Below are 18,529 nucleotides of genomic sequence, written 5' to 3'. Positions count from 1 at the left end.
ATGTCTTATAAGGATATTTCTCACCGCAAACAACTTCGACTGGAGGCGCAGATCCCACATCAGTGGCGTCTGGAAGCTTCGCAGATTCCACCCGGCCTGCTGTCTCCGGCCGACTCAATCACGAACACAAGCCAGTATGAAGCCATCAATGTCATGGACATTCCTCGGACATGCGGACTTCTCACCCCAGATGAGTTGCATATTACCGAGCAGTACGATGTACGCTCCTTGCTGGATGCCATTCGTGAGAGGAAGTTGACTGCGAAGGAGGTAGTCCACGCCTTTTGCAAGGTAATGCTCTAATCCCGTGCTACCCTCTCTCACCATATTCTCACTCCAGGCACTTGCAGCGAGCCGCAATTGCACATCAACTCACACGTTGCCTCACGGAGCCTGTCTTCGAGCAAGCCCTTCAGCAAGCTCAAAAGCTCGACGACCATCTCCAACGCACCGGCCAGCCCATCGGTCCCCTACACGGCCTGCCTGTTTCCATCAAAGATTCATTCCATCTCACCGGCGTAGACTCCACCACTGGCCTCGCTGCCCTAGCCTTCCACCCAGCAGCCCAAAGCGCTCCGCTCGTCAACCTCCTCGCCTCCCTGGGCGCTATCATCATCGCTAAAACCAACGTCCCGCAGACCATGGGCGCCCTCGACTCCTGCAATCACCTGTTTGGCCGGACGCTTAATCCGCTCAACCGTCGCCTGACCGTCGGCGGTAGCACGGGGGGTGAGGCGGCCCTGCTCGCAATGCGCGGGTCGATGGTCGGCTTTGGCACCGACATTGGCGGTAGCATCCGGATTCCCGCCATGTGCACCGGGCTGTACGGATTCAAGCCCAGTGCCGGGCGCGTGCCGATTGCAGGAAGTCAAGAGGCAGGAAGCATGGCCGGCAAGGGAAGGGTCAGTCTCCAGCCAGTAGCTGGGCCTCTGGCCCGCTCGGTCGCAGATCTGGGGGTCGTGATGGCCGAGATCGTGCCTCGGACGGAGCTCTTTAGTGAGGAGGGGATCCCAGGCAGATGGTTTGATAGTAGCGTGCTTGGTCGTCCTGGACTGGCTGGAGGTTCTGTCGACACTCAGCTTCAATCTCCCTCTGGCAAACGCAAAAGTTTCACCATCGGGATCCTCCGTCGCGATGGGCTGGTCGAGCCTCTTCCACCTGTCGCCAAGGTCATCGACGAGGTAGCACATTTACTGCGCAAGACGCCTGGAGTCAGGGTCGTGGAGATCCCTGTGCCTCCTGCTCTGAGCAAATGCCAAGGTATTGCCGGTCGCCTGATGGGGGTGGACGGGGGCAACCCGATGATGGATCTGCTGGAGAGCACCGGGGAGCCCTTGATACCCTGGCTGAAGGGCCGGATGAAGCGGGGTCGGGAAATGACGCTCGCGCAGGCAGGTGAGTTGCAGGCACAACGGGCCCAGGTTGAGCGGGAGATGCTGCAAATGTGGACCTCTCGCGGGGCGACACCAGCTACAAGTTATACTCGAGACATTGATGCGATCATTCACCCGGTCGCGCCGCATCCAGTGCCGGAATTGGATCGGTACAATGCGGTTGGGTATACTTCGTCCTGGGTGCTGCTTGATTACCCGGCGGGCACAGTTCCCGTGCGCTCGTTCAAGGAGGAGGATCTGGAGCTGGGGACGGAGATGACGGCACCGGTTCTGGGGAGCTGGGATAAGGCTAATCGGCCGCTATGTATGTTTCTTCTTCGATTCTTTTTTCTATGGGATTCTAATGGTCAACAGGGAACCAGAAGACTGTGGATCGCCGAGTGTACTTGGGTTCGCCGCTGAGTGTGCAGGTCATCACACCCAAGCAGCGTGACTACGAGCTCCTCCAGGCCATGGAGTTGATTGATCGAGTTGTGAGGGGAGATGCGCAAGTTCCTGCCATGCTTTGAACAACATCGATAGAGCCGTTCAACCTTGTTTGGGCTATTAAACTAATACCTCGACACGTCCCTGCCAAAGAGGTGATTCAACATCCAGCGAAACGCAACTCGGACCTTATTTCTCCAGCTGATGCTCATGGTCAGATACGCCGAGTTCCACACCAACCAAGCGGTCCGACCCTTCAGCCCCTCTGGGAGGTACTTATGGTGCTCTCCATTTTCGTGCGGAATCTGTAACAGGGCGTTCGCGTTTCCAATGTAGGCCAAGGTGCCCATGTTGCGGAAGGAGAATGGGGCCGTAGGCTGCGAATCTCCCCGGTTGAGACGATTAGCTAGCCACTTGGCCTCCTGGAAGGTCGCCTGTGCCGTCGCTGGTGGTGCGCCTTTCTCTGGCATGGCGTTGTCCCCCAGGGCAAACACATCTTGCAGCACTACTGTGTCCCCACTCTCGTTCTCCAGCTGCACGCGCAACTGCTCATCGACCAACAGCGCTCCGACTTTCGGCGCCTTCTTGACATGCCACGCTGACCGTTGCACGACGTCCTCACTCGGTCGACCGCTCCCATCCTTGAGCAAAGCTGACTCGATTGGGAATGCTTGGACGTCGGCCAAGGCGTCTCGAACGAAAGGATTCATTGCGTTTCCCGTCGCCCAGACACACATACCTACGCCGACCTCGCCCTCCTCCTTCGTAGTCAGAGTCAAACACCGCTTAGGATCCATCTCGGTGGGCGCCTTCTCCCCCGGGGCGCCCCATCGCAACCCCTCCACATGATGTGAAACCTTGATGTTCACCCCTTCCTTCCGCATCGTATCCATGGCATATTTCGACAGCGACTCATCGAACATCGACAGCACCGTTGGTGCCACATCATACAGCGAGAGTCTTGGAATGCCCTTCAACGAGGGATACAGCGCCATGAGATCCGCGGAGATGAAATCCCGCAGTGCCGCGGCCAGCTCCGTCCCGGTGGGCCCCGCGCCAACGATGGCGAAATGCAGCAGCCAGCGCCGCATTTCCGGCGAGGTGGTGGGCAAGACGGCCAGCTCGAAGCATTCGCGCACGCGGCGCCGCACGCGGCGCGCATCGCCCACATCCTTGAAGAAGAAGGCGTTCTCGCGCACGCCGGGCGTGCCGAAGGTCCTGCTGACGGTGCCGACGGCGATGACCAGCTTGTCGTAGGGGACCGCGAACGTCTCCCCTTTCTCCCAGGTGCGCGGGGGGGATGCTTGGGGGGATGGGGATTCGCCGTCATCGGTGCGTGGGGACTCGGTCACCCCGCTCTTGACGACGGTGGCCTCGCAGATGACGGTCTTGGAGGCGAAGTCGACGGCGCGGGCGGCGGCCTGGATGAAATCGACCTTGGCGTGGCGGTCGCGCACGGGCTCGACGATGTGCGAGAAGTCGAGGGAGCCGCCGGCGGTGTCGGTGAGGAGTGGGGTGAAGACGAAGTAGGAGCGCGGCGAGATGATGGTCGGGGTGAAGTGGGCGGGGGAGAGCTTGCGCGAGAGGTTGTATCCTCCCCAGCCGGAGCCGAGGATGACGACTCGGGGCTTGTCGGGGTTGGGGACTGGGGTTGGTTTATTTGAGGTATGTGTTGCTAGGGGTCTGGCTGTGGCTGTGGGTGTGTTTGTTGATGTGAGTCTAGGTGAAGCTGTAGTCGATCGGGCATGCTTGTCAACTCGTGGTCTGCTAGAGAGCAGCGATATCGACCTTCCTCTTGCCTGGCCAATACTCAAGGTTGAGGATGATGTCCAACTCTGCAGTCTAGCAGGGGCCCTACCCCCAAAGGATGATGATAAAATCCGTCTCATGTTGTATGTCCAGTCCGCACACAGCGATTGTACAGGACCTGCGCTCGACTAAACTGAACCCGACCTATCACCAGAACCACATGAATAAAAACCACAACCCCCATCCAGACACCCCAGCTTATATACAAGAAAGGTATCTCGGTGTGTATCGGAACCCAAACCTTCTACTCGGATTGACACATGATGAGATCATCCCTTTTTCCTTTCTCCTTTCCCTAGGCAGCTTCCATCCATGGAACCAGAACTCCCGAGCCCGTGGGCCCCTCAGGCTCCACCATTCTCTTGAAACATCCGAGTCCCGAGACAAGATCGAAGAAGAAGAAATGAAAAAGATCCCTATTCCTTCCGCTTCCGCTGGCTTGCAAGAATGAAAGGCGTGCCGGTGAGAATGGTGGAGGTTCTTTGACTCACCGAGCTCGGTTGGGATCGGGGATCGGAGGCGTTCGGGAACGGGATGGGTTTAGGTTTTGGGTCGGTGGGCGGTGGGTGGTGGGCGGTGGGTCATTGTAGTGTAGTTTGGTGTATACAGTGAGTAGTTCGGTACTTGGGTTGGTTTCGGAGGTGGATGTGGATCACATGGGGTTTGAGAGGGTGAGGTTGTTGTGTTGTGGTTGTGCTTGGGTTTGTGGTGATGGATGCATGGCTGAGGATGCAGGCATGAAGGACAGCACTGTACTGTACTGTACTGTGCTGTACAGTTTAGTTGACAGGGGGTTCGACTAGTTACCTAATTAGGTAGTCGATATTGCTTACCTACTAGGTACCATGTGTTTGTCCTGTATGATAGCATGTAGTCTCATGCATGCATGATGGATGTGATATTGACCTCAAACTTCCTTACTCTAGCTATTCTACTCCGTACTGTACTGGACATACACCCAATCTTCTTATTTCGTTGACATCCCATTAAGATTCCAAGTGGCTCTCTCTACAAAGAACCCCTCAACCAGCCGTACCCATCTCCCCAGCAGCAAACCATGACCCTCAACATCTCCCCCGACGATGTATGCTGGGCCCAAGCCGAAACCATCTCCGACACCTGGCTCCTCCAGTTCCTAGCAATTGACATCCTGCGGCCCATCGCAGACTTCATCCTCCAGCACAACCGCGGCAACGCCACCGAATTCGCCATCCTCAGGACAGGCTCCTACAACATCTCTCTGCGCCTCCAGTACGAACCCCACGGCGCCACCGTAATCCGATTCCCGCAGCCCGGCGCCGTGCTCTTCCCTGAAGAGAAGGTCATACACGAAGTATCAGTCATGCGCTTCCTCACCGACCAGACCACCATCCCCGTTCCATTCATCCTGCACTCAGGCACCAAGCAAGAGAGTCCCCTCGCATTGAGCCCATTCATCCTGATGGAGTACCTCGAGCACGAGACAAAACTGTACGACGCGCTCAACACCCCGGGTCTTCCCAGGGAGCAGCGCGGGGTGCTCGACCCCGACATCACACAGGAGAAGCTGGAGAGGCTGTACGCCCCGATGGCCGACGTCCTCCTACAGCTGTCCCTCCCCGCCCTCCCGCGCATCGGCTCGCTCAGCCAGCGGGACGACTTCACCTGGGAGGTGACGCGTCGACCGCTGTCGATGAACATGAACGAGCTCGTCCGTCTGGGCTGTCTACCTCGCTCCCAGCTCCCGAGCATCGACACGACCTTCCCCACCGCCTCAGCATACGTGCAGTCCCTGGCGGATGTGAATCTGGACCGTCTGCTCCACCAACGCAACGACGCAATTGGGAGTTCACGTACGCTGCGCCGGTGGAGTTCTGCCACGCTCCGCCGGGGTGGCTGCTGATCGAGCGGCCCGAGGAATGGGCCGGGGGGATCGAGGCGTGGAGTCGGGTGTTCGAAGCCCGGCTGCAGACGTCTTTGAGGGTGATGCGCGAGTGCGAGGATCGAGAGATTCAGCGGGGCCGGTTTTACGAGGGGCAGAGGCTCTCCGGGCCGATGGAGAAGAGCTGGGAGAGTGGGGATTTCTGGGTCATGTATGCGCTGCGCAATAGCTTTGCGTTTGATCTGGTGTATTGGCTGGAGATTGATGAGAGGTTCTTTGGGGACAGTGGACGAGGGGCGGACAGGGCGTGGGAGAAGAGGGTTGGGTTGTTGAGTGAGAAGGAAAGACGGGAGATGGAACTGCTGGTGACGATGAAGATGGCGGAGAGGGGGAGTCGGCCTCTTGTGTGGGATGCGGATGAGTATACTTGGGCTTTTCAGCGGAAATTGGACAGACGGAGGGATGGAGATGGGGGAGGGAAGGATGAGGTCGGGGGTGGTGGGACTGGGGCTGATGGGATGGATTCTCGCTAACCCTCAAGGCGATGGATGTCTCTCAGAACTCTCCCCATCCAAAGCACCCCCCAACTCCTCCTACAAGCAAGCAAGTCGTCCTACAAAGGCGTGCTGTGCTGTAACCGGAAACCCAAACAACGAACTATGCCTCTATCCCATCCTACACATCAGCAAACCAAAGCCCAACATCACACAAGCAGAATTCATTGCTCGCCCTCACTTGGAGACGGCACCAAGGAGAATGCTAATTCTCATCACCGTCGCAATAATCCGGATCCTTGTCACGATCATCGTCATCACTATCGGGATAATCCTGATCCTCATCACTACTGACATCCCTGTCCGGAAAGAAGAATTCCTCATGCCCCCGCGAATTGTGAAACTTCTTGGTCCTTCTCTGCTCGTAGTCCTGCTCCTCAAGATATCTATCACAGGCATCCTTCCCATTGTCGTCCTCTTCCTCGTCCTCGTCCTCGTCCTCCTCGTCCTCTTCGTCCTTCGCCTCTTCGTCCTTCTCCTCCTCCTCCTTCTCCTCTTCCTCCTTGTCAGGATCCTCCCCCCTGATACTGAGTTTACCAAACCCGTAGATCCAGTCGTCGGAAGACACCATTGTGTCTGCTTTGCTGATCTGGGGGAGATTGTTTTCGTGGAGGGTTCAATCAAGTCGTTAAGTCGCGAGAGAGAGAGAGGTCTATCCAAGAGAATCTAGATAGCAAGCCGCTTCGCAGAAAAGTTTTTGTGAAGACGGGACGGGACGTTTGGTTCGTTCCGTAGAAAAAGCTGATTTCTTTCGCGAGGTTCGTTCCCTTTTGCAAAGAATCAAAACTTGACAAGGAGGATCGGGCCAGTCTGTCTTATATGAGCAGTTGGCGTTTCTGGGGCGGAAACCTGTCTTCTTGCTTTTTATTTTGGACCCGTTATTTGGGCATTGCTGATGGATGCCAATCAAGTCGAACGCCCGTTTGCTGCGCGTTTGCGCTGTTTGGTGGGTTTTTGGTTTGTGGTGGTGTCTGTCTTTCTTCACGGCTGGGGAGAGGTTTGTTTGCTGGATTTTTTCGAGAGGTGTGCGTAAATGCTGTAGAGGCCCTCCTGTTTGTGATGATGGGGAAGAGTACACTGGAGCCTCATAGAGAGAATTAGAATCAAGGGAGATGAAGAGGCAGGTAGTAGACATTGGAGCAGATCGTATCCTCGAAATTGGAATGAGGGTGTACTGTACATTCCAGATACGTCTAAATAGAATATGCAGCATAATCTATGACTGTCTATCAAGGTACTACATATAGAATATCCCGAGATCGCACTATGAAAACTACTACTATAACTCCTACGAGTTATCAACTCCTCCTGAGTCGTGCTACAACCGAAAAAAAACGAAGACTCTAACCGAACCCCGAAATCCCTTCAGCAAAGCCAACCAACCTGTGGTTCTATTGCTTCCCCCATCAGTCGGAATCATCGTCATGATTGTAGTAACTGATCATTAACGCAGAGCTCGGCATCACTGAAGAAAGACCCATCACTCGGACAACCTTCTCATCCTCGTCAGGAGGGCCAACATTCGCATCACCACTAAAGAGTCTCCCCAATGCCGCGAACATAGGCCTCTTTCTCCCTATTATTGAGATATTGCCACCCATTATAGAGACATTGCCAACCGTTGTGCAATCTCCTCAGATCAGACAAGTACGCATACGGATACGCTGCGCCCCAGCCGCCGATGGAGTTCAGCCGTGGAGCTTCCTGGCCTCCATGCACAAGCTGGCGTTTCCATTAGAATAACCCTTTCCACAATAGAATTGAACGAACAACGAGCGCAGAGAAAACACAAGATAGAACCGAAATCGCAGGGCAGCCTGGCTTACAGTGTACCCCGGAACCAACTTGATCACGATCCTATTCACCGCCAGCACAAATGGATAGGGTACCGGTGCGGTGCTACCGCTGTGAAACCGAACCGGGTCAACGACGTCTGCCACTGTCAAGCGCGGGTGGAGTCCCTCGAAGTCCAGCACGATCATGCTGTCAAATTCCTAGCAGTGGGTGCTTCCTTTAGCACAAATCAAGTTGAGGACTGCAGCGGTCGACGTAATCCCAACTGCTCAAATGCTCCTTTGGTCTCAATCTCATACTCAACCTTGGTGATTGAAAGCTACGTTTAGGAGTCGCTAGCGCTGGACCCTGTCTCATTCAACCTTTGTTGCTCGGGAGGCGAGAAGTCTCAGCCATGTTGAGGCTTGAGACATGCGAGGCAGAAGGTGCTCAGGCCTCCGTCTTGGAAAGAGCATGTTTGCAGTCCAACTGAAAGATGATTTTTGTACTTTTTGGACTCCAATCGAGATCCTGGACATGCTAGGCATTGGTAAGAATACGGACAACTGGGTAAACTATATGAGACATACTGACAGCTTTTACACCGATGCAGCAGGACGCTCACACCCCTATATGGGCGTATATTAGCTTCACTTTCATGTCTCTGGTCTTGGTGTCGTGTTTTTTGTCACAATAATGAGTGTCCAGGACTTTGTAAATCGATTGCGTTCGTTCGATGGCTGGGGAATGGTAAGATAGCGGCAGGAGATGACGAGACCAGCTAGGCATTGACTTGCTTGCACTAAAGGGTAGAGTTCTAGCCTATGAGAGGGTAAGGGATCTTTCTTCAGCTCGCTTTCTAAGAAACGAGATTGGCGGGGACGTGTAAGTCAAAAGCCGGCAGTCCAACAGGTAAAATGTGCTCAAAAGTGCGCATCGACTAACATGAGGGGAAGAGGGAAGAGAGGAGCGAGGGAGGACCTTGGAGATCCTGCCTTCACCTTCACCTCCATCTCCCTCGCCCTCTCTTCTATTTCATCCTCTTCTCGACTCTTCCTCATTGCGTACCGATCTCCCTTCCTCAAGAATCTCTGACCACCATCAACCATCAACCATCAAACAGCTACGACCATAACACCAAAAAACCACAAGATGTCCCCCAAATACACCCTCCCACCTCTCCCCTACGCCTACGACGTAAGAGCCAAAACCACTTCTCCCAAATAACCCCCCCCCCAAAAGCTATGCTCACAGTCCTAACCCCAACCCAGGCCCTCGAGCCCGTCATCTCCCAGCAAATCATGCAGCTGCACCACCAAAAACACCACCAAACCTACATCACGAACCTGAACGCGGCCCTGGACGCCCAAGCCACCGCGCTGGCCAGCAACGACATCCCCGCCCTGCTCAGCATCCAGCAGCGACTCACCTTCCACGGCGGCGGCCACCTCAACCACTCGCTCTTCTGGCGCAACCTGGCGCCGCCCGGCTCCCCGGCGACGGACCTGGCCCGCTCCGCGCCGACCCTGCAGCGCGCGCTCGAGCAGCGGTGGGGGTCGGTGGAGCAGTTCACCGCCGCGTTCGGGGCGGTCCTGCTGGGGCTGCAGGGCAGCGGATGGGGGTGGTTGGTGAGCGTGGGGGGGCCCGGGGGCCGGCTGGAGATCGTGAGCACCAAGGACCAGGATCCGGTGGGCGGGGGCAAGGTGCCGGTTCTCGGGGTGGATATGTGGGAGCATGCTTATTATCTCCAGGTCTGTTCTCCCGTTCGTGATGAGTTGAGATGCTTACGCCGTGCGGTGGGACTGTAGTATTTGAACAATAAGGCGGGTTATGTGGAGCAGATTTGGAAGGTGATTCATTGGGGGGAGGCGGAGGAGAGGTATACGAAGGGGGTGGATGGGGCGGCTTTGTTGAAGTTGTAGTTTTAGGATAGTTTGAGGCCGTACGCTTCATGTCTATCAATTCAGGTTCTTCGGAAATAGTAACTTCCCATCCAGCGGTACGGTACTGTACCTTGAAAGAACCCAACTCCAAACTCCATACTCCATACTCCCAATCATCTTGATATCAATACAGCTCAATCAAACCCAACCACCCCCCTCCCCATCTCAACCAGGGCATCCACTCCCTCCACCGCCACCCGCACCTCCCGCCCAACAATCCCCGTGCCGGACACCCCCAACTCCAGCCTCTCCGGCAACACCACCTCAATCTGCTGCTGTCCTCCCTGCTCCAGCTCCAGCTCCCGCTCCCGCTCCCGCTCCCGCTCCCGCAGCGACAGCGGTGACAGTGAACCCCCATCCAACCCAACCCGAAACCAATACAACGGCGGCTCACACCCCCCACCCGCCACAGAGGCAGTCAAATCCCCATACTTTCTATCCCCCACCCCCCCCCCAAAAAGGGGTACGTATTAGCCTCTGTCCCAGCAGGAAAAGGGAAACGGCGGGCAACTCACTCAATCCGCAGATCCACCCCGCGGGCAGCGGAAAAGATCTCCCTGACTTTGGGATCGGGGAATCGGAAGATCGCCCTCGTTGGGCCGTCGGGTGTGCGGGGGTCGTGGCTGAAGGTGAGGGAATACGAGGAGGAGGAGGAGGAGGAGGAGGAGCCCGAGAGGGAGGGGAAGATGATGGCGATGAGGTTGCCCGTGCTGGGGCGCGAGGGGCCGCACATGTCTATGGTCTATGGATGCTTGGGGGATGGTGAAAGGTGGTGAGGGTTTGAGGGTTGGTGATCACGGGCTGGTTGGTTTGGAGGGTTGAGGTGGGAATTGAGGAGGTTGATGTGGATGACTCCATGATCAAGAGAGAGAATCATAGAACTTATGGGAGACAGTCTCCAAGGTGGCAGTGGGAGCGGTCTGCCTGGCTACCAAGGTAGATACCTACAACGTCTATAGAGACTCAGCACTACTACAGGTAGGGTCTATACTCGAAGATGCTCAAATCTGCGCAAATCAACGCGGGGAGTGGGGGGGCCTGTGGGGCCACAGTGGGGCCAAGTCTATCTTTCTTGAGTTCAATTGATTTCTTTGTTGTCGCGTTGGGGGACTGCATTCGGATTTGACCTTCATTCCTTTGACAATAGATGCTATCTTGAGAATGTTTGAGAAGGATTCCCGTCTATGTTTATAGAAGGGCTTGTTTTGTTGGAGTCTTGGAGGCGGTGCTCCTCTGCATTTTCATAAGGTCAAAGTCACCGTGGTGGCTTACTAGTCGGTAATTCTGCCCAAAGAATATTCCATTTACTCGAACAATATGTACGTATGTACTTCCGTGTCTGACGCTATACTCTAGACTTCTACACGGAAAATAGCACCATTTGCCAGGCCCTTGCTGCCACGCTCCAAGCCTATGAACTGTACACCTTCACCGGGTGGGCCTCCGTGTTCAGCACAAACTGATTCCCACTCCCCTTCTGCACCTGCCATTTATCCTCCGGTGCGAACGCCAGGTACGTGTACTTCAGCACCTCGGCAAACATGAAACTCTCCTGGTTATCATAGCGGTTGCCTCCGTTGGCGGCGTTGACGTTGGTCAGGCCCGCGAATCCCGAGTCGGTGCGGCAGTACTTGTTGATCGACTGGAAGGCGCTCCAAATCCACTCGCGGTACTACAGATTCGTTGGTCAGTAATGCACACTCTCTTCAGGGGCCTGTTTGCTTACAGTCTCCTCACCAGTCACGCGCCACGCGTAGTAGAAGCTCTCGATGACTTCCGGTCGGAGGATATACGCGCCACTGGTGATGTAGAAGCCAGCGCTCTCGAACAAAGACTGTTGGCTGGTGGGGACAGAGTTCGGGTCCCAGCTGAAAGCCTCCGGGCCGATGCCCGTGAGAGTCGAATTGTAGGTGTCGTGGCAGCCGTTGACGAGCTCCAGACCAAAGTCGATCAAGTCGGAGCGGTCCAGCACCGTGCCGCCGAGCAGGAAGCTACCGCCATCGAAGCACGTCAGGTGCTGAGAGCTCAGACCCAGCTTGCCATTGTTGTACGAGGCCAAAAAGGTCAGGTCCGGGCGCGTGGACGGGTGCGACGCCAGGTACTTGATGGATGACTCCGCCGCCGCCACCCAGCGGTCTTTGTACGTTTCGAATCGGTTGGGATCGTATACGTACATCTTGATCAGATACTCGTAGTACGAATCAGCTCCACCGTTCCAGCTCACCGCGCCATCGGCAAATTGGCCGGTCGCGATGTTGATGTTGCTTCCCACCAACCCGGGGAAAGGCTCCGCAGTTTGGGGCTGGGGGTTTAGCAGGTAAGACTCCGCCTTTTGACTCAGGTTCGCGTAGGTAGAGTCTCCAATCAAGTCGGACAACCGGGTCCATTCCAGGACAAGGGTGCCCGTGACTGCAAGGCCATTGGTGGTGGCTCCATCGTTACCTTTGGAGCTGATGTTGAGATTGTTGTACGGAACGCCCGACGGAGTGTCGAAGGCAAATTTGAGAACGTCACCCAAATTCTTGGACTGCGTGAGCAAAGTGTCGACCTTCGACGAGTCGTCCACCAGGTCGGCGGCAGGGCCTTTCAACAGGTCATAGCCGGACAACATGCCGCCAAGGTAGCGAATGGTGGTCTCGAACAGGCTGACCGTGCTACTGGTGCTCGAGTAGTCAATCTTCGCTACATGGTCGAGAATCTGGTTCACAATGGTCGCATTGCGCATGATCACGGCGGTGGATAGGGCATCCACCGCAGACGCTCCCCATCCGTTGCGGGAATCTCCATAGCCATTAGAAATTGGGTGCAGCTCATCATGAGGGAAAGCATAGTGATAGTAGCCATCCCAAGCGTGGGAAAAAGCCTCTTTGACGGCATCAGCGCGCGATTGGGCTTTGTCTTCGGTGCGCAGAACGGGCTGGACAAATCGGGCTTGCGGAAAGGCGGCACTAGGGCTGACGAGGGCCAACGCCGTCAGCGACAAAGAGAGTGAGGAGAAATGCATGACCCCGGTGAGAGAGTGACACAAGGGCAACACGGGAAATTATGGACAACGAATGGGTACTGCACTCGAGAGCAGAAACAAACCCAAAGAGTGACAGCCTGTGAAAAAGACAGGCGGAGGGGAAGGACAACCAGTATAAATAACGATCGCACGCACTAGATCCCGCAATCCGGTGCTAGTTGTCGACGATGAGGATGGGGAAAAGACGAGGAGAGGGGGCGAGGGTGGAGAATAATTTAGGAGTTTAAGAAGAAGGAGCCTGGACCTGAAGGAGCAGGAGGCATGCATAGGGAGAGAAAGGCTACATCATGGCCAGCAGTTGGTCCATTCCTCGCCGATCTGGGGACCGCGATTGGTGACTGCAGGGGCCTCCACCGTCCATGCTATGCATCGAGCTGCAAGGGTGGATTCCGGGTTGGACCGATTCAGTCTGAATATGAGTACCCTTCTTTCTGTTGTTCATCCCAGAGTCCAGGCACCAGACCAGACACTCGAGAGTGTGACAAGTCGAAGGTCGAATCGGACCCCGTTGCCTCAAATTGATTCCATTATACTTCTGGAGACATCACTGGGGCAGGTCAGCTCGCCAGGCTGTCAAGGGTCGGAGCAGACGGAGCAGATGATGCGGAGAGAAAGCAGATGATCGCATTTCCCCTCATCATCAATGGGCAATGATCGGCAGGAGCACTCGGCAAAAGAGTGAAAAGACCCTTAAGCTGACTATCTTTAGCCAGAATGTCACTATAGTCAGGGGGTTGCGTCTCAAACCACCCCAAAGGAGTGAATGAGAGGAAAACTAACAAGGTTATAATTGATCCTCAAAAATAGGTTGTCTGGTCAGGCACAGTTCTGGACTGTTCCGGGCTCCAAGCAATCCTGGAACAGGGCAATGGCGAAGTATAAGTGGCTGCCCGCGTTTGCAATTCGGCTGTGCCGCTGTGGTAAGGCAAGTTTCCAGTAGGACAAATGGAAATGATTCCATCCCTGACGTAAGCTTTGGTTCACAGTGACTGTTCCTGACCCGTGCATAAGGCGGTCAGCCAATTAAACCCTGCCCCCCAGTTTGTCTCAACCGAGCAGGCGGTCAAGGCCTCCAGGCTCCGATTGCGGGGCAGGCGAGAAAATTGCAGGCGGAACCGATAGGAAGTATTCTTCCAGAAGGCGGCGGCGGGCGGAATATGATTCATACTCATCACTCACCACTTCCTCCTCCTCTTGAATCTTCTTCCCTCTCCCCCCCCCCCACCTTCTTTTTCTTCATCAGTTTCCCCTGCCCTGTTTCTCTCTCTCACCCCCCGTCTTGGGGCCTCATCTATCGGTTCTCTATCACCTCCTTCCTCTCTACAGACAATCATTGATCGATCACCTCACCATGTCGACTCCCCTCCTCGTCTCGTACGACCCCGCCGCCGCCTCCACCAGCGGTTTGTCGCTGAAGCAGATCGCCTACTTCGGTCGCGTCCTGATCAAGGTTTCCAGCCTCGCTCAGGCAGAGGATTTCCTCAAGCGCAACTTCCGCCTACTGGATGTCTACGTCGATGCCACTGCCATTGCCTCCTCCGGTGACTTGGTCGATATCCTCAACGCCGGTGCCGCCAAGATCTTTGTCACACTCAACCAGTTGAACGCCTTGTCCGAAGAACAGTCCGTCCCCTCATCTCGGATTGTTGCCATTGCCTCCGAGAGCCAAATCAATGCCTTCCAGTCGTGGGTTGGCGGATCTGCCGAGCGCCAAGAGGCTGGTCTGGCTACCGATGCCTCTGCCATCAAGACTTTGGCTGAGCAATTGAACATCAACCTCGAGGCTCAGAACCTCTACCGCACATACTCTGGCGCTGTCGCCGAGGAGACCTTGAAGGATACTATCGGTCAAGGAGGTGTCTGTGTTGTCCCCGCCGACGCTCTGACCTTCGACCACCAACAACCCAACGGCAAGATTGCCGCCGCCTCATTGGTCGCCGCTCGCGCTGTGACCGACCAAAGCAACGGTCTTTATGCAACCACCGTCACCGATGAAAGAGGAATTTGCTTGGGATTGGTGTGGAGTAGCACTGAAAGCATTGCAGAGGCTCTTCGCACCGGTACAGGCGTCTATCAGAGCCGCAAACGTGGCTTGTGGTACAAGGGCCAGTCCAGTGGAGATGTGCAAGAATTGATCCGCATCGGTTTCGATTGCGACAGCGACTGCTTAGTCTTTGTTGTCAACCAGATTGGTAGAGGTAAGTCTATCCACACTACCCATGTCGTTCTCGCTTAACCAGAAATAGGTTTCTGCCACCTGGGTGCCCCCAGCTGTTTCGGACCTTACAACGGCCTCGCTCGTCTGCAAAAGACGCTGCAAGCTCGCAAGGCTGATGCTCCCGCCGGCTCCTACACTGCACGCCTCTTCAACGAGCCTAAGCTCACTCAGGCAAAGATCATGGAGGAGGCTGATGAGTTGTGCCGTGCCAACACCAAGGAGGAGATTGCTTTCGAGGCCGCCGATCTGCTTTACTTTGCCCTGACTCGCTGTGTCGCTGCTGGTGTCAGCCTCGAGGACGTGGAGCGCAACCTTGATCTCAAGAGCCTGAAGGTCAAGCGCAGAAAGGGTGATGCCAAGGGCCCCTGGGCGGAGAAGGCTGGTCTGACCGCCGCCACTCCCGAGTCGAAGCCTGCTGCCCCTGAGCCGGCGCCCAAGAAGGTGGATGAGCCTCTTCAGATGACTCGTGTGGTCACCGCCTCCACTCCGGTTGACGTGGTGAAGGAGTATCTTAAGCGTCCCTCCCAGAAGTCCAACGATGCGATTGTCGCCCTCGTTCGCCCCATCATCCAGGACGTCCGCGAGAATGGCGATGCCGGTGTACTCAAGTACACCCACAAGTTTGAGAAGGCCACTTCTCTGACCTCTCCAGTCATCCGCGCCCCGTTCGCACCTGAGCTGATGAAACTGTCCCCTGAGACCCAGGAAGCCCTTGACATTAGTATCTCCAACATCAAGAAATTCCACAGCGCTCAGGCGGGCAGCCCCGAGGGCCTCAAGGTTGAGACCATGCCCGGTGTTGTGTGCTCTCGTTTCTCGCGCCCTATTGAGCGGGTCGGTCTGTACATCCCGGGTGGAACGGCTGTTCTGCCCTCCACGGCCATGATGCTGGGAGTTCCTGCTATGGTGGCTGGTTGTGAGAAGATTGTTCTCGCGTCTCCTCCTCGTGCCGATGGCAGCATCTCTCCCGAGATTGTCTACGTTGCTCACAAGGTGGGTGCCGAGAGCATCGTACTCGCTGGTGGTGCCCAGGCGGTTGCGGCCATGGCGTACGGTACTGAGAGCGTCAGCAAGGTCGACAAGATTCTGGGACCAGGCAACCAGTTTGTCACCGCGGCCAAGATGTTGGTCTCCAACGACACCTCCGCTGGCGTCAGTATTGACATGCCCGCCGGTCCCAGTGAGGTGTTGGTGATTGCAGACAAGGATGCCAACCCGGCTTTCGTGGCTTCTGATCTTCTGAGCCAGGCCGAGCACGGAGTGGACTCTCAGGTTATCCTCATTGCCATCGATCTGAACGAGGAGCAGCTCCAGGCTATCGAGAAGGAGGTTGACATCCAGGCCAAGGCTCTTCCTCGCGTCGACATTGTGAAGGGCTCCTTGGCCCACTCGGTCACTTTCGTCGTCCGTGACCTTGCTGAGGCCATGGCTCTGAGCAACGAATACGCTCCCGAGCACTTGATCCTGCAGATTCAGAACGCCGAGGCGGCTGTGGCGAGTGTGAAGAATGCTGGCAGTGTGTTTGTCGGACAGTGGACCCCTGAGAGCGTGGGCGACTACTCTGCTGGCACGAACCACTCTCTTCGTAAGTTTACCCCTTTTTTGGTTCAGGAAGCAGTGGCTAACGGTTCGCAGCTACCTATGGATATGCCAAGCAGTACTCTGGCGTGAACCTCGGATCTTTCGTTAAGCACATCACCAGCTCCAACCTGACTGCTGAGGGTCTTCTGGGTCTGTCTCGTACGGTGGAGCAGCTGGCTGCGGTTGAGGGACTCGATGCGCACAAGCGGGCTGTGAGCATCCGTGTGGCGCACATGAAGAAGCAGCAGCAGTAGTTCGATGATGATGCATCATGTTTCGTTTTCTTTAGCAGCTAGTTACGATCTGACGCGTGTAATATTGCAAGCATAGCCAATCAGAAAAGTATGATTCCCATGTGACGATCAATGTACAATATGAAGAACATTTGGTATCTCGGACGCCTGGCGATCTATAAACCCACTTGAATAAGAGAACAAAAACGGGGCAACTTTTCCGTCCCAACCCATGCATGCAGTGACAAGCAAGCGATAAAATAACATCAATCATGTACGTAGCAGCGATTGAAGAGACAAACAACAGACGCAGGACCGATCACCGCTTACGCTCGCGGATCTTCCACTTGACACCGTTCTTATTCGTGCCTCCGACGACGTTGTCCATGCGGCCCCGCTGCCAGTCCAGCTCGCGGGCTGCAGCCGTGATCTCCTTGTACTGCTTCTGCAGGGCCTGAATCTTGTTGTCTCTGGCCTCGGTGGCGCGCTTCTTCAACTTGCGGGCGCGCCTGGCCTCGACCAGGGCCTGCCGCTCGGCCTCGATCTGCTTCTGCGACTTTTTCTGCTGCTGTTGCTTCTTGCGCTGGCCGAACGAGTCATCATCCTCGTCAGTTTGGGAGTCCTCCTCCTCCTCTTCCAACCGTAACAGCCTCTCCCGCTTCAAATCCTTCTGTTCATCCCGATCCTCCACAAAGACGACCTTCCTCGACTTGCCCCCAGCATTATCATCTGCGTCATCATCATCATCCTCATCCCCGAAATCAAAATCGAAATCCATATCATCATCAAACCCATTAAACTCGTCATCACCCCCGCGCCCATTCTTCCCCTTCGTCTTCGCCTCTTTCTTCTCCTCCTTCTCCCCAAGCGCCGCCTTGATCCCCACCTGCACCTGCACCTCCTCCTCCAACCGCCCCAACTGCCGACGGATCCGCTCCCCCTGCGTGCGGAGGTACCCGGCGTCCTGGGTCTTGAGCAATTTGATGGCGTCGTGGCTCAGGCCGCGCGCCGCGGCCGAGTCGCGCACGCCCGTGCCGTGCCGCCCCTGCCGCGCCGTGTGGCTGGAGAGCATGCCGAAGTTGAATTCATCGGGGTTGCGGTCGCGGACCTTCTCCTGGAGGCGCTTGAGCTTGGCCTTCTTGGCGTTGTAGTCTTTGGCGCGGAGGGAGTAGTCCTAGCCGGTCATCCAGGAGAATTAGTTATTCAGAAGAGTAAAACCTGAGGGGGACAGGGGCTGGTTTACCTTGTGCTTTTCAAGGATTCCCCATTTTTCGCGGCCGTGGAGTTGGGCGCGCTCCTTGTGGTTGCGCCGTTGGACGGTGTTGCGCATGGTGGACATTTTGAATCGGAGGGTGGCACCGGGGGGCCGGTTTTTTGCTCAGACTTTTAGGGGGCTGGAAGGAAGCAGATGAGAGGGTTTGGGGATGTGATACGGAGGTTGTGGTGGACTGTGGAGGGAGTATGGGTTTCGTAGGCTACTGGGCTGTTCAAAAAAAGTCGGCCGGCAAGGCGGAGGGCGGGCGGAGCGGCTAAACTGCTTTGGGATCAGTCCACCCGGTTTGAACTTTGTCCGCATCCAAGCTCCGAGCTGCGGTGGTTGATTGTGAGTCTGGTCGATTGACTCGTTGATTGTGTTCTTCCTCGGATTGCATCAGGCTGCTTTTGGTGGATTTTGCATGAAGTGACTCTCGACTACGTGACCAAGTCACTAC

At 55.9% G+C, this 18,529-nt stretch overlaps 9 protein-coding genes across 9 annotated transcripts; 4 read left to right on the top strand and 5 right to left on the bottom strand.

Moving 5' to 3' along the window:
• Nucleotides 1-1,903, top strand: BO86DRAFT_315096 (putative general amidase; the record flags this gene model as incomplete). The annotated part of the gene is made up of 4 exons (XM_025668074.1): nucleotides 1-291; nucleotides 351-1,034; nucleotides 1,080-1,698; nucleotides 1,749-1,903. The coding sequence occupies 4 exons, from the start codon at nucleotides 1-3 to the stop codon at nucleotides 1,901-1,903; spliced, it is 1,749 nt and encodes a 582-aa protein (XP_025526833.1).
• On the bottom strand, nucleotides 1,773-4,196 carry BO86DRAFT_389897 (putative pyridine nucleotide-disulfide oxidoreductase). Its single transcript, XM_025672253.1, has one exon. The coding sequence runs from the start codon at nucleotides 3,707-3,709 to the stop codon at nucleotides 1,946-1,948; it is 1,764 nt and encodes a 587-aa protein (XP_025526832.1). The 5' UTR covers nucleotides 3,710-4,196; the 3' UTR covers nucleotides 1,773-1,945.
• Nucleotides 4,197-4,686: 490 nt separating this feature from the next.
• Nucleotides 4,687-6,023, top strand: BO86DRAFT_410485 (uncharacterized protein; the record flags this gene model as incomplete). The annotated part of the gene is made up of 2 exons (XM_025674503.1): nucleotides 4,687-5,409; nucleotides 5,457-6,023. The coding sequence occupies 2 exons, from the start codon at nucleotides 4,687-4,689 to the stop codon at nucleotides 6,021-6,023; spliced, it is 1,290 nt and encodes a 429-aa protein (XP_025526831.1).
• Nucleotides 6,008-6,615, bottom strand: BO86DRAFT_456814 (uncharacterized protein; the record flags this gene model as incomplete). Its single annotated transcript, XM_025677186.1, has 1 exon — nucleotides 6,008-6,615. The coding sequence occupies one exon, from the start codon at nucleotides 6,613-6,615 to the stop codon at nucleotides 6,250-6,252; it is 366 nt and encodes a 121-aa protein (XP_025526830.1). The 3' UTR covers nucleotides 6,008-6,249.
• A 2,354-nt stretch (nucleotides 6,616-8,969) lies between these two features.
• BO86DRAFT_419639 (superoxide dismutase) lies at nucleotides 8,970-9,739 on the top strand (the record flags this gene model as incomplete). Its single annotated transcript, XM_025675135.1, has 3 exons — nucleotides 8,970-9,014; nucleotides 9,089-9,568; nucleotides 9,626-9,739. The coding sequence occupies 3 exons, from the start codon at nucleotides 8,970-8,972 to the stop codon at nucleotides 9,737-9,739; spliced, it is 639 nt and encodes a 212-aa protein (XP_025526829.1).
• A 155-nt stretch (nucleotides 9,740-9,894) lies between these two features.
• BO86DRAFT_410483 (uncharacterized protein) lies at nucleotides 9,895-10,587 on the bottom strand (the record flags this gene model as incomplete). The annotated part of the gene is made up of 2 exons (XM_025674502.1): nucleotides 10,276-10,587; nucleotides 9,895-10,195 (listed from the first exon to the last, which is right to left on the bottom strand). The coding sequence occupies exons 1-2, from the start codon at nucleotides 10,491-10,493 to the stop codon at nucleotides 9,895-9,897; spliced, it is 519 nt and encodes a 172-aa protein (XP_025526828.1). The 5' UTR covers nucleotides 10,494-10,587.
• Nucleotides 10,588-11,171: 584 nt separating this feature from the next.
• BO86DRAFT_315111 (glycoside hydrolase family 47 protein) lies at nucleotides 11,172-12,764 on the bottom strand (the record flags this gene model as incomplete). Its single annotated transcript, XM_025668075.1, has 2 exons — nucleotides 11,172-11,432; nucleotides 11,487-12,764. The coding sequence occupies 2 exons, from the start codon at nucleotides 12,762-12,764 to the stop codon at nucleotides 11,172-11,174; spliced, it is 1,539 nt and encodes a 512-aa protein (XP_025526827.1).
• Nucleotides 12,765-13,997: 1,233 nt separating this feature from the next.
• BO86DRAFT_340428 (histidine biosynthesis protein HIS4) lies at nucleotides 13,998-16,937 on the top strand. The gene is made up of 3 exons (XM_025669046.1): nucleotides 13,998-14,983; nucleotides 15,032-16,588; nucleotides 16,639-16,937. The coding sequence occupies exons 1-3, from the start codon at nucleotides 14,137-14,139 to the stop codon at nucleotides 16,836-16,838; spliced, it is 2,604 nt and encodes an 867-aa protein (XP_025526826.1). The 5' UTR covers nucleotides 13,998-14,136; the 3' UTR covers nucleotides 16,839-16,937.
• BO86DRAFT_363849 (rRNA-processing protein UTP11) lies at nucleotides 16,920-18,282 on the bottom strand. Its single transcript, XM_025669988.1, has 2 exons — nucleotides 18,061-18,282; nucleotides 16,920-17,991 (listed from the first exon to the last, which is right to left on the bottom strand). Exons 1-2 carry the CDS (start codon nucleotides 18,154-18,156, stop codon nucleotides 17,137-17,139), a joined length of 951 nt encoding a protein of 316 aa, XP_025526825.1. The 5' UTR covers nucleotides 18,157-18,282; the 3' UTR covers nucleotides 16,920-17,136.
• Between the last annotated feature and the right edge of the window lie 247 nt (nucleotides 18,283-18,529).

Source organism: Aspergillus japonicus (genome assembly GCF_003184785.1).
Source record: "Aspergillus japonicus CBS 114.51 unplaced genomic scaffold BO86scaffold_30, whole genome shotgun sequence".
In the NCBI taxonomy this organism is placed as follows: domain Eukaryota; kingdom Fungi; phylum Ascomycota; class Eurotiomycetes; order Eurotiales; family Aspergillaceae; genus Aspergillus; species Aspergillus japonicus.
The sequence above is the reverse complement of the archived record's forward strand: the minus strand, read 5'-3'. Positions and strand labels throughout refer to the sequence as shown.

Coding starts and splice junctions, on each gene's coding strand:
- BO86DRAFT_389897 (XM_025672253.1), bottom strand. CDS start 3,709: ATGAGACGGATTTTATCATCATCCTTTGGGGGTAGGGCCCCTGCTAGA.
- BO86DRAFT_340428 (XM_025669046.1), top strand. CDS start 14,137: ATGTCGACTCCCCTCCTCGTCTCGTACGACCCCGCCGCCGCCTCCACC. Junction 14,984..15,031: donor TGTCAACCAGATTGGTAGAG/GTAAGTCTATCC, acceptor AACCAGAAATAG/GTTTCTGCCACCTGGGTGCC. Junction 16,589..16,638: donor TGGCACGAACCACTCTCTTC/GTAAGTTTACCC, acceptor AACGGTTCGCAG/CTACCTATGGATATGCCAAG.
- BO86DRAFT_363849 (XM_025669988.1), bottom strand. CDS start 18,156: ATGTCCACCATGCGCAACACCGTCCAACGGCGCAACCACAAGGAGCGC. Junction 17,992..18,060: donor GAATCCTTGAAAAGCACAAG/GTAAACCAGCCC, acceptor ATGACCGGCTAG/GACTACTCCCTCCGCGCCAA.